At 39.4% G+C, this 21,661-nt stretch overlaps 1 protein-coding gene across 2 annotated transcripts; it reads left to right on the top strand.

Moving 5' to 3' along the window:
* The first annotated feature begins 59 nt into the window (after nt 1–59).
* Nucleotides 60–21,500, top strand: LOC134864374 (phosphoinositide 3-kinase regulatory subunit 6). Of its 2 annotated transcripts, none has more exons than XM_063883297.1 (21): nt 60–203; nt 8,538–8,622; nt 8,869–8,973; nt 9,386–9,477; nt 9,861–9,929; nt 10,409–10,541; nt 11,287–11,356; nt 11,516–11,699; nt 13,016–13,163; nt 14,108–14,194; nt 14,953–15,196; nt 15,520–15,816; nt 16,479–16,578; nt 17,808–17,930; nt 18,439–18,546; nt 18,695–18,797; nt 18,915–18,976; nt 19,092–19,182; nt 19,300–19,361; nt 19,468–19,574; nt 19,774–21,500. In XM_063883297.1, exons 2-21 carry the CDS (start codon nt 8,565–8,567, stop codon nt 19,928–19,930), a joined length of 2,400 nt encoding a protein of 799 aa, XP_063739367.1. In that variant the 5' UTR covers nt 60–203; nt 8,538–8,564; the 3' UTR covers nt 19,931–21,500. The 2 variants fall into 2 exon arrangements, with proteins under 2 accessions (XP_063739367.1, XP_063739366.1); XM_063883296.1 differs by lacking the exon at nt 60–203 and adding an exon at nt 7,399–7,476.
* The last annotated feature ends 161 nt before the right edge of the window (nt 21,501–21,661 follow it).

The raw sequence follows: 21,661 nt of genomic DNA, 5'->3' as shown, positions 1-21,661 counted from the left end.
TAAATTATGGTTTACATGGATAAGTGCTCTGATTGGTTACCAATGCAAGCCTTGGTGGCACACCATTGGTCAGTGGCAGCAATGGGCGTGGTCTGACGGCATGTCGGATAAATTAGTCAGTCAGAGTAAAGTGAACAATAACGTGTCACCGACAGTAGATGATACAGTTTGTAAATGGAGCCGCGTGCACAACCTAACCTCAGGTGAGTTCTCGTTTACACAGAAATATTTCATGTATTACCATTTGACTTTTGTTTACATAGCTGTGTAACTATACAGCGCGTACTCGTGAGTTAATGTCGATGACTGCACATTTTAACTAGCTATTATTGAAAGGATATAATGTTGGCCTGTAGTAATCATCTTCTCTCACCTGTTTATTTGTCGGAGGTCGTCTTATATCCGCCGCTTTTCTATCATATTATATTTCTTACAATTGTTTTGCTGTTCTTCATGACTCTTAAAGTTTTGACTATATGTAGGCTACATTTCCCAGTGGTGAGCCGCACAGTATTTGTTTACCTGATTCTGTTAGTAGTAAAGTTTAACAGCGTAAATGCCACTTGCAGTGCACCATGCAGATAAGATGTGGCGGATACTTGTGGTTTACTGTGCAGCATATGACTGAAATACCTCAGCAGGGATTCCTTGCTGCCACATACTGTAGGTCTGGAAAGCCCTTTGTTTACATGCATCTTTGTTTTTTTGAATGGGCTCTTATAAGGTAGGCTATAAGATAAACTCCACACGGCATGGTTTCTGACACAGGAAGACACAAAGACTTCAGTTTATGTTTTCCCTCCTGAGATAATAACAAGGGTTTGATAACAAACAGCCTGATCTGATTGAAGCTCTTGCTCTCTGTTGTGTCTGTTGGGAGTCTAAGAGCACAGCTTTATTTCCTCCAGCTTCCTTATTTTAGATCCTTGCTTCCTGGTACCACTTTGGCGGATAAGGGGATGCAGGGTGGCTTGTGTGTGTGTGTGTGTGTGTGTGTGTGTGTGTGTGTGTGTGTGTGTGTGTGTGTGTGTGTGTGTGTGTGTGTGTGTGTGTGTGTGTGTGTGTGCGTGTGTGCGTGTGTGCGTGTGTGCGTGTGTGCGTGTGTGCGTGTGTGTGTGTGTGTGGTGTGTGTGTGTGTGTGTAATTAGTATAGATCACAAAACTTTACAAAATGTAACAACATGAGAACATTTAAAACGGTACAGAATAAAACATAAAACAACAACGTCCATTGAATCTTTAGCCGTTATAGTGACAACATGTTGCACGCAATGCTCAGTTAAAAATAATAATGTTAAAAATCTGATTGAGGATGTCAACAATTGGGTGAGGCTTTCCAGTTAGACATGAGGAAACAATGAACACAGTGATTGGAATATTTAAGGCTATAAATGTAATGCTGTAATCCAGTCTTGAACTTTGTTCTGAGGTAATAACTTGTGCAGACATTGAATATCATTGTAAATAACAATAAGTTGTCATAATTCTACAACACATGATGAGCGCTTCACATGGCATTGCAAGTTCATATAGTACGTTTCAACACAAGGCAATTCAAAGTGCTTTACACGTGGTTTAAGTTTGATCTTTGTGGTAACCTAGACATTGGCTCACCTCGCCAGTACAACATATTTTGGATAGTTTTAGGTTGAGGTGATGACTGCAACAGGTGCACCTTGAAATGAATTATCTCTAATTAATACCAGCCATTTCTTGGTTATTGTACTGTATCGGCCTTTGGGTCTATCTGTGCCACTTTGTCTGCGAGACAGGAACAGTCGATCATTCTTTTTCATGTTTTGTTAAAATGAGGTCCTTTGATTGAAGGGTAGTGCGTGACACATTGTGCTACCACATTAGACATGAGACATTTCCATGTAAAGACCCCGCAGTGTTCTACAAAATGTCCCCCTCTTAGAAGTTTGGAACGATATACTAAATGCGTCTAAACTTTATTTTGTTTATAATTGTGATTTTGGAAAGACAAACAGCTGAACAGTGAGAAGCTGTTCCTTATGCTGCAAACACAAAGAACAGATAGAAAAGACTTGTTGAGTATTTCCTCCTGCTGCGGGGTAAAACAACTCAATAAACCCTCTTGTAGTTATGTTTCCCTTTTAGCTTTAAGAGACATAGTAATTTAAGGCAGGGAGATCAAAACATGTTGGCTATGCCTCAGCTAAGGCTTCGACCATTTGAGCTCAGTCAGATGACCTCTGTAATTCAAGCTATTACTTCAGTCACTCGACATGACACCCTGCCTCATGCGTAAACGGCAAAGTGTTTACAATACACTTTATATCAGTCAGTTTTTTTGACAAAATGTTGTCTTGAGGAGCTTTGTAGTGCCTCATCATGTCTCATAATCGATTAGTCAATCCTCAGTAGATCATTTGTTAGTTCCAGTTTCTAAATTGTGAGGTTTTGCTGCTTGTGTATTTTATTTCATAGTAAATTATGTATTTTGAGCTTTGATCTTTTAAAGAAACAAGTGTTACTTTCAGGCTTAAGGAAAGTATTATTAACTTTTTTTTTTACAATAATCTGAGTAATGATCAGTCAATTAATCAAGAAATATTCCACATACCATTCAACTAATTCAATTAAATAATGATTAGCTGGAGTTTGATGGTTATGTTTTATAACCTGTACACCACATTTGCTACTTTAGGCAGATGTTGCCCTGAAATGCCCTCTTCAGCCCACACGAATGTGGAGTCTTCCCGGTAAACCTGAAATAACATTTCAAATAACAACCTAACCCAAAGTTGTTGCAAAACACTCTTAATTTAACTCCAAAAATGCAGACAGCCACAGATTCTCTTTAATTTGAGACGCCAACCTTTTTGTTTGTCCTGTAGGGAATATGAAAACAAACCGCAACACTTCCTGGCACAGTCATGTGTCTGTGGGCTCCTTGGAAAGCAGTCACGATCGTTGCTAATGCCAATTCAACTGTGTGTGTGTGTCTGTAGATCTATTTCTGGCGCTCAACATGTCTATGTAACGCAGTGCATCCTGTGCTTGTAGCATTTTGATCACTTCACACCCTGTGACCTTTTGTGGAGGTTTACTTCTATTACTGCGTTGCCTCATTTAGCCACAGTGGCTAGATAAGATCTGCTGCCTCACATTTGTCTACAGATTTTCAACATTTTCTTTGGCATCTCTGGAAAAAATGTTTGCTTTTCCACTCACGTCAGTTTGCAGAAAAGCCAAACTATTTGTATTTGATTGAACCTGATTGACCAGCACCTTGACAATGTCTCAGCCAAAGTGACAGCGGCAGCAGACAACAAAATAGCCTCTACCCTTCCTTCTGTAAAGCAAAAATGTCTTGTAATTCAGTCAAAATCCGAGCTGTACGTATCTATGGTAACAATGCCAGCTTTGTTAGGAGCTAAGAATGGATTTAGAAGTGTTTGATGTATAACGAATGAATGTAATCACTATTCCAAAACACTGATGAAAATGTCTGCATTAAAGGGCCTTGTAAAGGATTTACTCGAAGTACAACGCTCAGAGGCAGCATCTGTCAGTTTAAGGAGTTTTGAACAAATACTTTGTTAAATAACTAAGAAGATTTAAACAGACAGACAAACACACAAACTACCACTGTTTCAAAACGGTGTCTGTAACACATTGGCACAAATACATACACCAGATGCATGCAATTGAGTGGTCATGCAATTCCTACTAATTTACACTCAACTGAATGTACTTTTCTGTGACCTAAAAAGCCTTTATAGTGAGTTTTAAAATAGTTTTACTGCTAATCCAACCCAAGAGGCCACATCCTCAACTGAGCCCTGTGTGGTCAGTTGACCCACACACACACACACACACACACACACACACACACACACACACACACACACACACACACACACACACACACACACACACACACACACACACACCTTCTTGGGAAACCCCCGTTGTATCCCTACTTCTTCCTATCTACCTTCCTCCTGCCTGATGGTTTTAGCACACGACACCAGTGGCATAGATATCCTTAACCTGTCCATTCATACCTTGTTGGATTGGATGTTGTATCTACAGTAGCTCCTCCAATTAGAACATTTGTTTAATATTTTAAAGAAATATTCTCCTGTTTGTTGCAGATTTTGGGCATTTTGGTGTATGTGCAATGAATGTAGGCCTTGAGGAGGAAATAATCCCTGGTCACTCTGGCAAGGCAGGTTTACACACACACACACACACACACACACACACACACACACACACACACACACACACACACACACACACACACACACACACACACACACATATTTACCGGTCAAAGAAGACTTCCTCATATTGTCCTGTGTTGATGCAGGAAATCACCTAGATTTATATCCCCTGTTGCTCACACTAAATTAAAAGTTTAACGGGTTTCTTTGCAACTGAATGTCAATACGTGTGTTTTCTGCACGTTTGTTTGTCACAGCCTTGAGTTTTGTGGATGGTTCTAATCAAAGGTAAAAAAAAAACGGCCTGTCATGCAGTTGTTCAAATGCTCAAATGTAAACTCTCAGCTGAAATGTGGAGAGAAGACGGAAGCAGCCGTTCAACGACTTCTTCCTCTCCAGATTTAAAGTGTCATTTTGTTCTTTTCTTGAAAAAGAAACGAAAAAGGTATTTAATGACGTTGCCTTTACCAGAAGCCACTTTGAACACACAGTAAACTTCCCTATGTGGGACTTCCAAGTGTTGTCACTTTGTACTTTTGTTTCAGGTTTTCCATGTTTGCTGTATAGGGGACAAACTCTGCAGGTGCTTTCATTGCTCTTCCTATTGGTCCAGGTATATGCCCCATCTGTGTCCATACACCACATGCTATCCTAGGTTGGGGATTTCCAATCAAGAAAACACTTCAACAACCCCACCCCCCTCTGCAACACCACCTTTCTCTTGCTCTTACGAACCCACTTCCAGACGTCACTGTCAGGTTCTTCCTGTTTTCTGAGAGATCTGCAGCGTGCCTGAACGGAAATGACTTCTCCTGTTTATTTCTGTTGGTCACATTGTTTATGACTCCAGCTGACCACTGCGATGCATGCCGATGACTGCCCTTGTAGATGAGCTGTAGGTGTATCATGAAATATTTCACGTCATAAGCCGTAAATGGTCAAAAGGTGGTTTTGTTGTCTTTTTATTGGTACCTCTCTCAGCCTTTTGACAGATTGTACTGGCACTAACGAGGCAAAAGAAACGATGTGTACAAACAAATCAAAGTCAGTTTGCGCTTGTGTACGGTAGTCTATACCTGACCACTTTGATAAAATGGTGGAATATGGCATATGTGCACAGTGAAGTAGTTAAGGAAGGTCAAAGGATTGACTTTGATTGGTAATATTTGGAGCTGTAAACTCACATGCACTTGCTCATGCATGTGTTTAGGTTTAAAGGGTACAAGATTATTTGTGCGTACATATTTCATACTTCCTTGTGTGTATCTGCAACATCAAGGGGCCACTGCTATGCTTTTTCCTGTAGTCTGTTATATAGGTTTTTGTGCATGTAAATGGTCTGCAAAGGCTAAAACCCCAAAGATCACTCCCAAACCTCGATTGGGCTCTTTGTTCTCTTCTGTAACATAATGACATTATTATGTAACACTCACGCTTCTATTGGTTAGCACTCAAACACATTGTACGTAATTGACTAAGAGGAGGGGCATTTCCAACACAACTCTAAGTGGTTGAACAGTCACACCAGAGCCAGCCAGCTAACCAATCAGAGCAGACTGGGCTCTGGTTTCAGACAGAGGGTATAAAGATGCAGCAGGCAGAATGAGAAGAGCACCCTTTGAACATCAAAGCATGTAAACAAAATACAAATATGAAACCTGAAAATTTGCATTATATGTCCTCTTTAAGTGCTTTGACTTACTACAGTAAATCCCAGTGATCCAACCTCAATGACAACAAATACAGTGTGTTTAACACACATTTAGTTTGATTACTTAATGTAGTTTAAAGGTCTCCTACTATGCTCTTTTATGGCATATATTATAGGTCTCAAATATATTAAAAAAAACATGTCTCTGACGTGTTTGTATCCCCTTTTTTAGACATGTGCGTAAGGAGGAAAAGACAGAGGGTTGGATTTTCTGACACTTTTTGAGTCTCCTTACACACATATTTATGTATAAAAGACAGCAAAAAGTGTGTTTTGCATAATAGGGGACCTTTAAACCAACTCAAATACCCTTTCTACTCTGGTGTTGTTTGTCAGCGAAAATGTGCTTGTAAGATTGGATAATTCTTTGTATAAGAAATACACAAATAAGCATGTGAAAGTATTAAAAAATACAATCTTTTAAATATTTTACAGTAGTAAGAGCTTCACGTTCAACAAAAAGCTATTGAGGTGCTTTTGTGTTTTAGGAAGCACATTTTCTATGAATATTTGCAGAGTGTGGTTTTTCTAAGCTAGTTATTTGGAAAGGTTGTGAATGAGATTCTATTTGTTGAATCTTTTAATGTTCTCTCTGTCTGTCTCTCTCTCTGTCTCTCTGTCTGTCTGTCTCTCTCTCTGTCTAAAAATAGCGTCTTGTCTGCCCACTCATTCTGACAGAGGAAATGCTGCGTATGTGTCAGCTCCTACAGTTCATTAATAGTTTCCGTCAGAAGGTTTAAAACAGTGTAAGTTTGCATATTTGCGTTTTTGCATGCATGTTTATGGGAAATTCACAGACCCATGTTCATGTGTGTATCCAAACTCTTCTTTTCATCAATTTCGTCCAGTCAGTTTTTTTTATGTATGAAAGAAGAAGAAAGATAAAAGACAGAAACACTTATTTGACACATCATGCGCATCACGGACCCCAGATATAGAGGACAGAAGATGTAAACCAAGAGATGGGGGAGAGAGTGAAACAGAGAGTGAACACACCAGAGGCAACCGGAAACTTGTGGTCAAATGTTCAGCTGCTGAGGCAGCGCTGCTAACTCGCTGTTTTTGAAAGCACTGCTTTTCTGAGAGGGATTAAGGCTAATCCATAACAAAATCCTTTCATTTGTGTGTGTGTGTGTGTGTCAGAAAAATGTTGTGAGTCAGAGGTCTTGACAAACTCCGACACCTGCACATGAAACACTCCCCCCACGTCTTTCTTCTCTCACTGTCCCCCATCAACTCTCCTGACACACAAACACGCACGCGCACACACACACACACACACACACACACACACACACACACACACACACACACACACACTGTCACTACCTCATACCCTCACACAAGAGGAAATGTATTTAGCAATGACTCGCTGTCACCTCCCTCTCTCTCTCTCTCTCTCTGTCTGTGTCTCTCTCTCTCTCTCTCTCTCTCTCTCTCTCTCTCTCTCTCTCTCTCTCTGTCTGTGTCTCTCTCTGTCTCCGTCACACACTTGTTAGTTTCAGTACAGAGAGCGCAGTGTGTGTATGTAAAAGACCTGCAGGACTGGTCGGTCCGTGCCTGCACAGGGTGAGTTTATGAAAAAAGACCTGGGCATTGGGAGATGGATGAGGACGGTTTTAGTTGTGTGGTTACCTTGTGTGATGCAACAGATATACATTTTTGATCGTTTGATTTCCTATTATTGGTTGCTAAAAAGTTCAATAATGAGTTTGACAAGATAAAAAAACTGCTTTCTGCTTATTCATCAACATGTTTTTTGTTCTTGTCACTGAGAATTCTTATGACACATTTCTAGTGCTTACTTTACTCTAAGGTTATGGTCAGCCATTTGATGTGCAAGATGTCTTACAAAGAAAATGTATGGTCATTTTGTTTAGAGGAAAGTAGTAGAGCTTTAAAAAATGTTCATAAATAGGACAGAATCATGGATGTCTCCTTCTCTACTATGTGTATACTGTATACATGATGCAGGAAATGACGAGAATTCAAATGAGTGTTTCTTGTGGTTTAAAAGTGGCATTTATTGTTGATGAATACATTTCAACTGGAACTTATCAAGTGGGTGTTTTCTTTAGGTAGATTTGGCCAACTTCAAATCAGAATTTAGTGTTGTGGAGGTTTCAGGATGACTCATAATGTGTGAGACCTGAGAAAAAAGTAAGTAGCATGAATCAAAGAAGGTTATTTGTTAGGAAAACTTTCTATAAGTGTTAGAGTTACAGTGAGACTGCATCAGCTTCTGGCACGTGCAGTGTGTATCTGTGTCTGTTTGTAGCCGTTTTTGTTGGTACACTTGAAAAACTTGTATTATTTAATCATGTGACCCTTCAGCGTTGCTTACACTGATATACATGATACTGGAGGCAATATATTTTGCACAGGTATACAAAAAAAGAAACATATCGAGACCCATGCATGTACTGTAGAGATAATATTCTTGTCAGCTCGCCTCTGAAGTTGAAGAGTTTTAATTAACTTCATGCAATGTATCTGTGTTATTTTACACTCTGCTGTCAGCAAGCAGACAGAAAAAAGAAAAGTGGTCATCTCTAACCCACATGTAGTGTCAAGCAGGCGGTCCTACCCACTGAACTCACTCTTCCTGTCCATGTCTTTTTCTGATTAAGTTGATAGACCCACAATGCACGTGAGACATGACAAACAGGGACCACTGGGATAGCTCAAGCAGTATCTTCAGTATGGAGCCAACAGGTAACAACACACACTTTATGCACATGGTGCTGATATGCAAAACATGAATTTATCTTCCTGGAATCCTCACATTTCCTTTTCCCACATGGTTATCTGCAGTCATTTGCTTCCTCCCTCTGGCTTTTAAATGTATTTATTCCCTAAAAGATAAATACCATAGTTGTTCATGGATGTTTCTTATAAAAAAATACTTAATGGTTTTTCATATTCAGACCAAAACAACCAACCTCTCCTCTTTTTTGCCAGCTCACTGCTACCCCGCAGTCCCAGAGTCTGAACTGTACCGCAGCATCCAGGCTGTGCTGCCCAGGGAAACGGACAACCAGCTGTCCCCAGACTGTCTCAACAAAGGTAATGATAGATAAACTGCAACACACTGAAATGAATTTAAAAGTATTCATATTTGGACGTTTTTTGGGGGGTAATTTATGACATTGTACACAATATATATATCTGGGTTTTAACTTGAGGTTTATGATAACAAAACAAAAACACCGTTACCATTTAATAAATAAATGTACCTTCAATGACATGATCATTATTCAGTATATTTGGACATGCAGATTAGACGTCTGTTTGTGTTAATTCCACTGCGGAACTTCTATCTGTGTCAGCAGTATGTGGGTAATGTTAGTCATCACATACATTTTTGGATTAGCATTGTAACGGAGAAAAGTGTGACACATTTAGCAAGTTTGTGTTAGTCCAGTGAAAAACTTGCATCAGTTAATGGCTTGTGTTTTTTTTTTTTTTTTGTGTGTAGGAATGCTGAGATGGACACTTCATAAGAAGGTTCAAAACAATCCTGCAAACAGCTTATCTCTGGTGTGGCTGCTGATAAAAGAGCTGGAAAAGGTACTTTGTCTCAGCAGTGGCACTATTATGACACTTTGAAACTCAAGATTTCCAGAAATAATTATAATTTCTTTATTTTTAAACACTTACCCCTGGCTTTGTCTGGATTATTCGCCTATTTACTAAAGCTATATTATTTACCTGGTAATTAAGACAATCATCAACTATTGGATGGTCTATGAAACATGAAAACACATAAGCTGCCAATCTTAATTTTTAAGATGTATGATTTTCCTTAATCAACTTATTGATTCATCAAATGACTCTGGTGACATCACCCTGTGTGTGTGTGTGTGTGTGTGTGTGTGTGTGTGTGTGTGTGTGTGTGTGTGTGTGGGTGTGTGGGTGTGTGGGTGTGTGGTGTGTGTGTGTTTTCTCTGCAGGCTGAGAGATGGGACTCTCGCAGGTTCATCATCCCTCTGCTCCACACACTGATGTATGCCATCATTCAGGTGAGTTTTTCCTCAAACATTGTTACATTTAAACTTACTTGCGCATCTTTTTTTTTTTACATTATCTATTGAATGCCTGCTTACTCAGTTTCCACAGCTATACCCAGGAAAACATTTCTGTAACATCACTGTTTCCAGTTCCTTTAGTCCTTTTTTACCTTGTGAGAGAAATCTCAAAATCCACCATTTTGTTCCCAGACTGTGATGTATTGGTATGCCAAAGAAATGACACAATGGAACTATTTAAGACATGCAATGAGGAAGTTTCTGTAAAAATACCTACATGTAACACAAGGGAAATTTATTTTTATTTCTGGGGAAAATGTCCACAAGGAAGTGGAAACCTGAGAAGATGGCATGTAAGCCGATTTTTTTTTCAGATCAAATCCACTTAAGGTTAACGGAAAAAGGCAATTCATGTTTTTGTTTCCTGCATTAGTTGTAACAATAGTGTATGTGTGTGCTTGTTGATATTCCAGACAGCCTACATTCCAGATGAGCTGTACAAGCGCGTTTATGACTTCTGCAAGAGACTCCTTACCTACCCTCATCCCTACTGCAGCGTAGGCCTCAGCTACACGAGGCAGCTCAAAACTGAATGCTCCATTCCAGGTATTATTAAACTGGAACCTTGACATTGCAGTCTGCATTTCAAACAAGAGATGCTTCATTTACGTCTGGGCTTCAAAACAACCTGCTTGATGAGTTCCTTCTGATAATCAGTGTCAAATTTAACTCAATATTTACTGCCCGTTATTCTTTTTTTTGTGTGACCAATTTTTATTAAGCAATAGCACATCAAAATACAATACAATATTGAGTGGGCATGAAAAGTGTAAGGTCGGCCATTTGTCACAAAAATATACATCCAAATTTCAATAAAATATAGCACAACTTTGTGACGTAAAGAAACTGCCCGTTATTCTTAAGACACTGTTTATACCATTCTGATAAACTACATAATTATGTATATTTTATACTGTTGACATTTAAATCATATCGTGGTATAACAAAGATTCATAAAAGGGAAGACAACATGTGTTTATTTTAGCAAGTCAGAAAATAGTGTAGAAATAAGACAAGAATGTAGCCAAACCTAAGATACCAGAAAGACAGCAGATGCCACATAGCCATTAAACAAGTTTGACTGACACTAGCACTTAAGCTGCAGAATTTAGCAACCAGTCAGACTACATGAGCAGATTTCACACTTATAGCAATTCCTGAAGAGGCCGTCACTCCAAGAAAAGTTGCATTATGGTTAAATTAACTGTCTCATTATCAAGAATGCATCTGCCTATCCAGCCGTGAGGATTTACAACCATATGCTGTCAATAAATACTAATTTGATCCACAGGTCTGATGTACCAGAGGATGGTCACAGCGGAGCAGAGACTGAAGAATGAGCACTATCCGTTCCAGGATAGGTGAGCCATAAATAAATAAAAATCACATGTCCCAGGGTACAATAAAAGCCTTGGGGGAGTGAAGATTTACAATGACGTATATTCTCGTTCTCGTGCTGCTGCATATAGTCGAACTTCCTTCCCTGTCCATCACTCAAACTGTCATGTAAATCCCTTCAGGGTCTTCGTCCTGGCTGACCCTGAAGTCTTCTCTGGTTCTTTGGGAATGGTTCTGTTGGGAGATATTGAGACGTCCGGATCTGTTGACCCTTTCAATCACATGTGCAGTGTGATCCAACACTCTATACAGGCTGCCTTAGGAGAAGAACAGTGCCACGGGCCAAGACTTGCTCAAGCCCTAAAGGTGAGTAGCGCTGCATGGTAATGCTCCGTTGTGCTTTCTTTCTTCCTTCTCTTTTCAGTTCTCTAGTTTATTATCTTGCTGTCTGCTCACTGAATGGCACAGCTACAGTATGATGCTTTTTCCTGTTCATTTTTTGAGTCTTGTTCTGTCCAGTATGCAGGTTTCATGGCCTTGATATTTTTCTCTGATAAACCTTTCCTTATACTCCAAAGGATTTTGTAAATGTGAAGATTTCCGCATGCTTGCCCATTTTCTCTTGTTCAGTGGAAAGCTCAGAATTCCCCATGTTTAATTGCTCACTTATTAACTCAATATTTGTTATCAAATGTGACTTGACTACCATTACCAAGTTTGCTGTTGCTCATTCATTTCCTTACTAAGGCTCAGTGTAGTGTGTGCTGATGTTTTTGAAAGTAGGCTGGTCAGTGAGCTTTACAATAACACCGTATCTGCTTCATTGGACAAAATGCATCTTTAGTGTTTTCCTCTGACATGAAAGTGGATCTCTACAAGACTAATTATATGGTATATCATACTATCTATGAAAATCTATGGCTGAATATACTGAGTAAGCATTTGGACTGTGCTACCAGCAGCCTCATTCAGTTCACTGATCGGTTAGGCATCATTCAAAGAGGATCTACTTTATCACTTGATCCCTCCTCTCTCAACACTATGATTGGCAGGTGGTTACTGCTGAAAGTATTTATATGTAAATCTGTAATACTGTGAAGAAAACAGCCTAATATCTCGGAAAAGCAAAGGATATAACCATATTCTCCTCGTAAGTCATCTTCATTCTGTGAAGAATTGTGATTAAATACGATTTCACAACATCCCTTCTTAATTTTTGCATTTTGCCATATTTTTCCCTTGACGAATGCACAATTGCATATGATGACTGTTACAATTCAGAGGGAGGTGAATGACCTCCCTGTATGGTGGAGTCACATGCATAATCTCTGTGGTCATTTTAGAGAATGTTGGGCGATGCTGCGGTATTGCAAGTACTAAGTAGTAGCATGACCTATCTTCTTGTAATGGTCCATTTTTGCTCACAGATAAAAAATAGTCACTGCCTCCTACAGTATGTACGTGTTATGTGAAACATCCTGAATGAAGGTTTTTAGTCTCTGAGCTGTGTGGTGGAAGTGTCTGCTGGCACCGATCCTAAAGTAACACCTCTTCTTACAAAGTCAAACACACATGCGTGCATCTGACCCCTCACCGCTTAGCTATTAATACAGAGTCTGAATGTGTCTATCTTCCTGTGTGCATGTGTGTTCACCCACATGTCTTTGTGTGTTTTGTGACAGGACATGGGTCAAGACGTCGAGTCGCACTTTCAGGAAGTGTTGGCGGCTCTGGAGCAGAGCGTGGAGGAGGGCAGCAAAGGGGATGGGGGAGTGCTCAGGAGACGTCTGCAGCAGCTGTATAGCAAGATCCTCTCCGAAACAGACTCGGGTATGTAGCTACATGAAAAGGAAATGCAGCAGAGCTATGCAAGGCAGGGTTTCCATAAAGCACAGCTGCACTGTCTCAGGCATCAATAAACGTATCTCTGTAGCAATGAAGGAAGGGGAACCACAAGAACCGCAGCTACATCTGGTTATAAAGCTGAGAGACGCTGCAAGACAAGTGTCTCAGCTTCTCTTGCTGAGAAGTGTTTCTGTGTGTTATGAGGTTTTATTAACTGTTGAAAACATTCTAAACATACAAACTGACCTGCATTAGGTATACCAAATGTTTGCTTTTTGGTTGGATTAAACTGTTCTAAAGGGATGATGAATGTGACATGGAGTGTGTACTTCTGGGAATTGTATCCAATTTTGTTCGTAAAACTATTGTGGCTAGAGATGTTCACAGGAATGTGGGAGTCCTACAGGGATCTCACTTGCTCATGCGTGGGTTATACGCATGGCAGTTGTGTTGATTAGGGAAACATGTCGAAATTAATTGGAGAGGGAGTTTTATCGGGTTCACACATTGCAACTAAAATAATTCACTGCAAAACCACAGAGTGAACACACTGTTCATGGTAATGTGCAATCCCACTGTGGGTGAAGGATTTTGCATGTTTTCTGCATTTGCAAGAACTTGACACACCGGTTGTTGCAAAAATCTGACCTTGACTCTATCATGCTGTTTACTCTGTGGCCAAAACAGTCGAGTCGTGTTGTCTTTATTTTTATAATTTTCCGGATATCTATTCCCATGACATCCACTTTTTTCCCAGCTATGATCTGGTCAGCAACCTCTCCGATGAATCTGCTTTCTGCTCATCCCATTGAAGCACTATCAGGAAGTTGTTGTGGGGCTGGGGAGATGTTTTCTTTTAAGTGTCATTGTGACAGTTTTGGTCTCTTCCTATCTCTCTTCCTCCATGTGTTGGTGTGTGTGTATTGTAGAGCCATTGTCTAGCGGACGACTGTGTGACTGCCCTCTTCCTAACCCAGAGATGAGCTTCCACATGTGGACGGAGGAACTGGATATCTGTAAGTGGCTTCAGGAACATTGGGTGGTCTAGAGGAAGTCGTTAACACCAGTCAGCTAAACTGAATAAAGATGAACTATTTACCCAACGCTGAATAGTTTTTTGCCTGGCACATATTATACCGGGAGAAATGATTAAATGGATTAATTCAGTGTGATCTTGCAAGTGTCACCAAGTTCTTTGAACTCATTACTCAAAAGCTATTTATACCACTAAGATCGCTTTCACAGTGAAAGAATATCAGAGGGGTGAATTGTTCCTCTCAGCCTATCATAGCTGGACTCGGCTAGTGTAACAAACCGATTTGACCAGAACAAATTTGAATTGAATCAATGGTACTGTGAAACCGACTGTGACCAAGACGTCAGTACATTTACAGTTCGACCTTTAGATTCTCAGTACAATATGCCAGAAAATATGTAACCATCATACTCAGTGAAGCAGCACACACCGCGATAGCTTTGCATTATATCTGAAATTGAATTATTATAATAGGACACCTCATGCATTAATTGCTAAGGGATCACAAGGCAGGCTGATCAAATATGCTAATACTTTAATGTAACACCCAGACCTTCCTTTCATGTGAATTAATTGTAGTTCTTTCCTAGGAGAACAGCAGGCATGAGTTCCCTGCAGCTTCTCATCAAAACGTTTATGCATGACTGAAAACCAATGTCAGTGATCGGTTTATGATGAAGTTATGTTCTATAATGTGGTTCCACATGAATATCTCCCTCTAAATTGAAATATCGACAGGGCGAGAACTGGCCAAGTGGTTTCGATCCAGCTCCATAACAGAGCAGTTCCCCCTCAGCCCGGAACAGGAGGACTTTGAGCTCGGTGAGTCTCCCAACGACCTGATGCCGTCAGACATGACTCGCTTCTCCGTCATGTCCAACGACAGTGGCATCGAACGAGACCTGCCCTCCAGCACTGATCCCTTCCCATTGTCATCTCTGGACACTGCCAGCATGAGTACATCATGGGAACAATGCAAGAGGTAAATCTAGGTCATGCTAGTTAAGATGAACAAGATGCCCAATTGTACTTTCTTGAATAATAATGAATTTCCAGTCTTTTAAAAAATTTGAAAAGCAGCCCTTGAGTTTTTCAATTAGTTATTTAAGTTGAAAGAAGAAGATCATCTTCAGCAAGAGCTTTTTCTTACAGTCACTTGATTTCGTTTCAAGAAAGAGTTTTTTGCTGTACTTGAGAATGTTAGTGATGTTCATCATTGGACCGGTTGTGTCACTTGTTTCTGTTGTCCAAGTTTTACATCATTTTTAAACAATGATTAAAGTTTCTACCTCTACTTTTCCCCAGTGAACAAGATGCTGCGAGGCTTTTCCGGCGTGGAGGCATCAAGATGAAACCGTCGGTGAAGGACAGCATGGTGCTGATGCAGGACACTCTGGAGGAACACCCAAGCCTCGGAGGAGGAGGGGGAGGAGGTGGTGGAGGTAGGGGAGGAGGAAGAGGGGTGACTCTGCAGAGGCGAGCAGGAACAAGTGAGATGCAAAACCCCTTCCCCAAGCAGCAGAGACAGTTCACTGCCAGGATAGTGGCCATGGGGGACGACAGGGTACTGGGCCGCCTGGCAAAGGCCTACTACTTCTTCAGGTGAGGGACTCCTCGTATCACAGAGGATGAAGCTTCTCCAACCACAGCTGAATATAATGCATTCAGTTTTATATCACGCTATCTATATTTACTATCACACCTTACTGACAGCCAAGTCTTCGTCAATGTCGGTCTTTCTCAAGAGCAGAAAATGCAACATTGTAATTCAGTGAACACATGAGAATTTATGATGATTTAAATTTAGAAAATAGTATTTTTTGTTCCTGTTTTCAAAAATACAGAGTTAAAAGGATTCCTTCTAAACTGTGGAAGGAAGAATATTTTCCTTATGTCAAAAATATTTATTCTGTTCAAAAAGTACACCTGTTAATGTCACAAGGATGTCTAAAATGTATGGTGGAAATGTATTTTACACCATTATAGAAAGCAAGTTGCAGAGCGATCACATCTAATCCTTAATGAACCTAATTACCTTATATTGTATGAAGGCTGTATGAAGTAATTTTAGCACTAACAGTACAATTTCTGAACTGAAGGACTATAAACTCATCACTTTATATTCATAAAATGTCAGGTTTGGGAAGCTAAACAGTACTTCTTCTTTTACTTATTTGAAGTGATGAAGTCCAAAACCTTTTTGCTGCTCAGTGAAGCATGCACCCACTCTGTGATTCTAACAAATCTTCGGCTTGTCTTTGCAGGAAAAGGGAAGCGCGTAGGCTTTTTCTTACAATGAAAGTCAACCTCCAGTTTTACTACATCCCTGTTTGCAGGCCCACAACTCCCAACACCTCTATCAAGGTAAGGCCACTTCCTCTTGTCAACACACATTAACCTGGTTTTGTGAGAATGTCACCAAACCTCTAGAGCAGGCGTGTCTAAACTACGGCCTGCTCTACACCAAAAGCGGCCCGTTGGACATTTTGAATTGGCTCTCAACAAATTCTAAAAGTATAATGGGATATGTACCTAACATGAAACTTGTGCTTGTCTTATATTGTACTACTTAAATGTATATGTAAACAGATATAACATAGTAGTATTCATGTGTTAAAGAGCCCACTTTACAAAGAAATTCAAGTTCAAAACATTTTCTAACAAATCTTACTTTATTTAAAAAACGTAACAGCATAACCAGCTTGAAATTTACCATTAGTATTTCCCCTTCTTATAAGCAATCTGAAGCTTCTATTTTAAGGGATGAGCTGCCAATACTTGAAATAAACGAAACCCTATTGAGAGCTGTGATGCAGGATGTTTGTTTCTTAAAGCATATTCAGGTATTAACGTTAATTTACCTACATTTGATTGATTTTGCTAACTTATAACTTAACTTATGAGGCAACATACCTCGCCTCGAGTGAGTGGCCCAGACCTTTGTTTGTTTTTTTGTGTGTGGCCCTCAGTGAAAAGAGTTTGAACACCCTTGCTCTAGAGATAACAAGATCATTATGTAAAAATGCCCATTACAATGTTCTCATTGTGTGTTTATTTTCAGATAAATGTGTCGACACTGCGTTGTAATGCTCAGTTAAGACAAGACAAGATCCTAAAACATCCAATTCACCCCAGATTTTTGCCTATTGATATTTTCAATGCAGTAGCAGTCATTAAACAAACTTCAAGTGCAATGAAATGGGATCGAAAAATGTGCAATATTAAATAATGGCTTAATATAAAATGATATTAGAAAAATAGTATATACGTTTGCTTTCAAATGTTATTGTTTTTGGTACTTTATGGAATTTAAAATAGCCATATTCCATGCCATTTGCTTAATTGTCTTGCTTATAATCTGTTTTTAGTTGTCTGATGTCAATGAGATAACTCTAAAACTAACATTAATTCAGGTGGTTTTTTTCCACTAAAGACTTTTTTTTATATCCTAGTTTACCACTGCTCTCTGCATACAAGATTGACACATAAAAATGATATTAACTTAGGCAAAGTTCAGATGTGCAGAAGCCAGAAAAATACCTTGTCTTGTTCACTAACTGCTGTTGAATTCACTTTCATGTTCCTTTTTTCAGGAAAATCTTCTTCCACCTAAGGGGAATCCCTGCACTCTTGGTTCCTACTTAAGCATGGTGGACCCGTGGTATAACTCTAACATCCAGAGTTTAGGCAGCATGATCCCCAAACTGGCTAAGATGGTAGGATACACTTCTAACTAAATCTACCGAAGATCCCCTGCGTTAGATAAAGCACTTGTTTGAATGTTAGGGACTTGTGAGACGCTTGTTTCTCTTTAGTTTTACACTTTCTCTTTCACTGTGTTGCAACTAGTCTGTTCTGAATAATTAACAGACATCACTTAACCGGAACCGATGTAGTCAACGTGGCAACTGTCCTCTGCACAAGTTGAAACACAGGAAGTTGCCTAAGATCTTATGATAAAAGGAAATTAAATTGGTGATGTCATTGAAACCATAGCAACAGTGACTTGAACTCTAACACTTCTTCACACTGTGCTGATGCTGTAGGCATTAAAAATATCAAATAATTAGCATGTATTTCTGAAGAATTACCTGACAAGCAGTTGACCACCTTTTTGTGACTCTATATTCACTTGACATGACCTTAGTTTCATCAAGATGAGCATGTGATTATGACATTATGCAGGCAGGATGTTTAACTTTACATGAATGTTGTCTGTAATAGCAACACATGAACCCAGGGAGGCCCAAAGAGCCCTTCGTGTCTGATGTCATTTCCTACTACGTTCGTACCGGCCAGCAGCCTGTCTACTTCACAATCTACTTTGTCAAGGTAGTGTTATTCATTTTCTTTGTAATGTTTTGTTTCGAAGGTGAAACTTCAACTATAAAAGCTTCATACCAAAGGATGTTATTACGAACACTATTTACGGTATTCCCGTTCAGTATTTTGGTTTTAAAAGCAGTTTGTTTTCCATTAGATCACATTCACCAAAATGACAAAGGATCCCGTGGAAGAAGTGTTTCTTACCCATCTAGAAATGGAGTTCCCTGAGTTCAGACAGATCTCAGCGTCAGTTAGAGGTGAATTAGCTATACGTGTAGATTATTTTTGTCATAATATCTTTGGTACCTGTGCACACCTGCCTGCCTTTATCTGTAGACAACATACGTTTAACAATGTGCCTTTCTCCCAAACAGATAAACACAAGAAGAATTCAGGGGAGGTATGTGGGGCTGTTGTCTCAATGAATTACAAAAAGGTATTTTTTATGCATTATTTCCTTATTAAATTACTTAGAAATATCCATTTTAGATTGTGTGGCTGTGTGCAGGATGCCTTTTGTATAAATGCAATGTGTGTGTGTGTGTGTGTAGGTAACATTAAGTGGCCGAGACGTTGACAAAGGAATCTCAGTTAGGACATCAGGCACTCAGATCAGTGCTATCCCCTCAAATGAAGCAGAAGGTTCAGTATTTTCTCTAACATACTCTATATTCCATAGGAAAATCAGTTTGTTTTTATGTATATATATTTTTTTCTGTATTCTTATGCTCCGTATTTTTCTCTTCCTTTATCTCATAGATCTGAACTGTTTGACACTGACATTCAATGAATCTCAAACTAAATCTAAAAACAACATGATGGTGAGTCAAAAACATCTATTGGATTATCATTACAGAGACTGTTCGTGTTAAAACAACTTTGTTTCTGTTTTTATACAACAATATCCTTCTATTTTGAAATTCTCAGGAGTCCAAGATTCGGATGAGCAACATTAAGATTCGCACTCTTGAAAGCCGATCCTTCACTGTTACACTGGACAGAGATTGTCGTCGGACCTTCAGAGACGTGCAAAGGTAAGAGAGTTATGCGACATTGGGTAAAGGTCTTACACAGGTTTAGTGTATTATTGTTAAGGAAAATAATCATTGATAGCCATCATTGTGTTTAAAGCACTTGCAGATCAAAGGGATATCCAATTCTCCAAATCGTGGTGAATCTCAACCCATTTTCTGTGGAAACCAAACTGATGGCTCACTGTTATTTGTGTTGTAGCATTGAGATCTGCCCGTGTCTTGATCCCGGATACTCTGTCCAAAAAACCATGAGGTCAAAATTCAGTTTGGGAGAGGACAAAGACGCTGGACTCAGCAAATACATGAGCAAAGGACTCCCTCTACCAATCAACACATTTGCTGGCATCGTGACCTGACGTGGTGGAGTAACCTGGCAGAGAAACTTTGGATATCGGCCGCAACCATGCTGCGATGGATAACGGGAACGGTTACTGCCTTTGTGATAACAGAGGTCCTGTCTGACACATGAAAAGGCTAAAGGAATCACCTTTCAGTCATACTGAGCTGCTCCTGAAACCAAAATGTTTCAGTTGGGGACTGAATGTATGGAAAAAGACTATTAACCATAACATACAACACATACCGTGATAGTGTCACTTGTTGCTGTTGGAAAGGAACAACCAGTCCACTTCTTTTACAGGAACACAATTGTTTTATACATGCGGCGGAGTATGATTGAACTCCTAACAGTGTTTGTACTGCTTTATAGAGGTTCAGAAGGTCACTCAATACATGCAAATGTAAATTGCCAAAGAACAACACTGCCTGTGACACTAGAGACTGGCAGGGAAAAACAAATAGCAAAGGTATGTACCTGTATACATTAAAGAGCAATCTCAAATCTGTATCCCCAGGCAGAATTTAAGTGGTTGATGGTATCAATTACTCTACATTATAGACACACTACCTGTTATTGCCTTGACACACGCAGACACATGTGTGCAGTACATGTACACACAAAAGAACGCAGATCTGTCTGGCCTGTAAGTGACTGAAATGTGCATGTTGTTGAAAGACAACACAGTGAGAGCTGAGTTATTCAAATACCTCATTATTCCCTTCCCTTTAGCATAAGGTAGGGTATAATGATGTTTAGAAACATTCACCATAGCCTCAGGTTTATTGTTTGGAAACCACACTGTGTTCAGTGCCAAAGCAAGAGCCAAGTGTCAGGAACTGCTGCTGAACAGAAGCATATTTTGTGTTTCAATGTAACACTCATAAACTGGGATCATGTTTCCAGTCCCACTGCAGTCAACATGTCCCTGGGCAAGGCATTTCAACCCGAATTGCTCCATGTGTACATTTAATGTAATGTAATCATTTACAAAATTAGGCACAAAAAGTCGCTACCAACAACAGTATTAGTATACAAGATGTATACAAGATGAAAAGCAAAAGTTGGTGACAATCGAATATGAAACTTGCACACATGAGGTGTGAAAATCACCTCTGAACCCCTTGTATTTCCTGTAATGTTTCTGATGATACATAAAAGTGCTAAATTGCATCTATCTGCACTAAAACTGCAATTCATTTTAAGTAATGTCCTTGTAGGAGTAGAGCAACAATGCAGTAACAGTGTAATAACAGTAATATACTATACGTGTAACATATGTCACTCAGGAGAATATTTTTTTGCAACCCCAAAGGTATAATTTCCTGCAGTAAAGGTCAGAAGCCTCAGCTACTCAAGTGAAGTGTTAATGGCTGCAACATACAATCATGTGAGCGTGTGTCGTGTCAGTGTGTCTGCTTGCCTGGCATGGTAAAATCATGAGTTTGAAATTCATGATACATTTTGCACATTATTTTTCAAAAAATGTCATGTATAAAGATGATGCCATTACAATCAAAATCCAGTCGTGTAAATTAATGTTTTTGTTTTGTAAAAATGTGTGTTTTATAATAAAGTTTTGAATCTCATTAAGTGAAGCTCTTAGCTCTTTGAATTAACGTTGAAGTAAAAGTTGTTACAGTATAGTGCAGAAATTGTACTTAAGTAAACGTACAGAAGTGTTATTACCAAATTATACTTGAAATAGAAAAGGTAAAAGTGCTCAATATGCAGAAGAGCCCATTTCAGA

This window comes from Eleginops maclovinus, chromosome 5, assembly GCF_036324505.1.
Source record: "Eleginops maclovinus isolate JMC-PN-2008 ecotype Puerto Natales chromosome 5, JC_Emac_rtc_rv5, whole genome shotgun sequence".
Classification (NCBI taxonomy): Eukaryota; Metazoa; Chordata; class Actinopteri; order Perciformes; family Eleginopidae; genus Eleginops; species Eleginops maclovinus.
The sequence above is the reverse complement of the archived record's forward strand: the minus strand, read 5'-3'. Positions and strand labels throughout refer to the sequence as shown.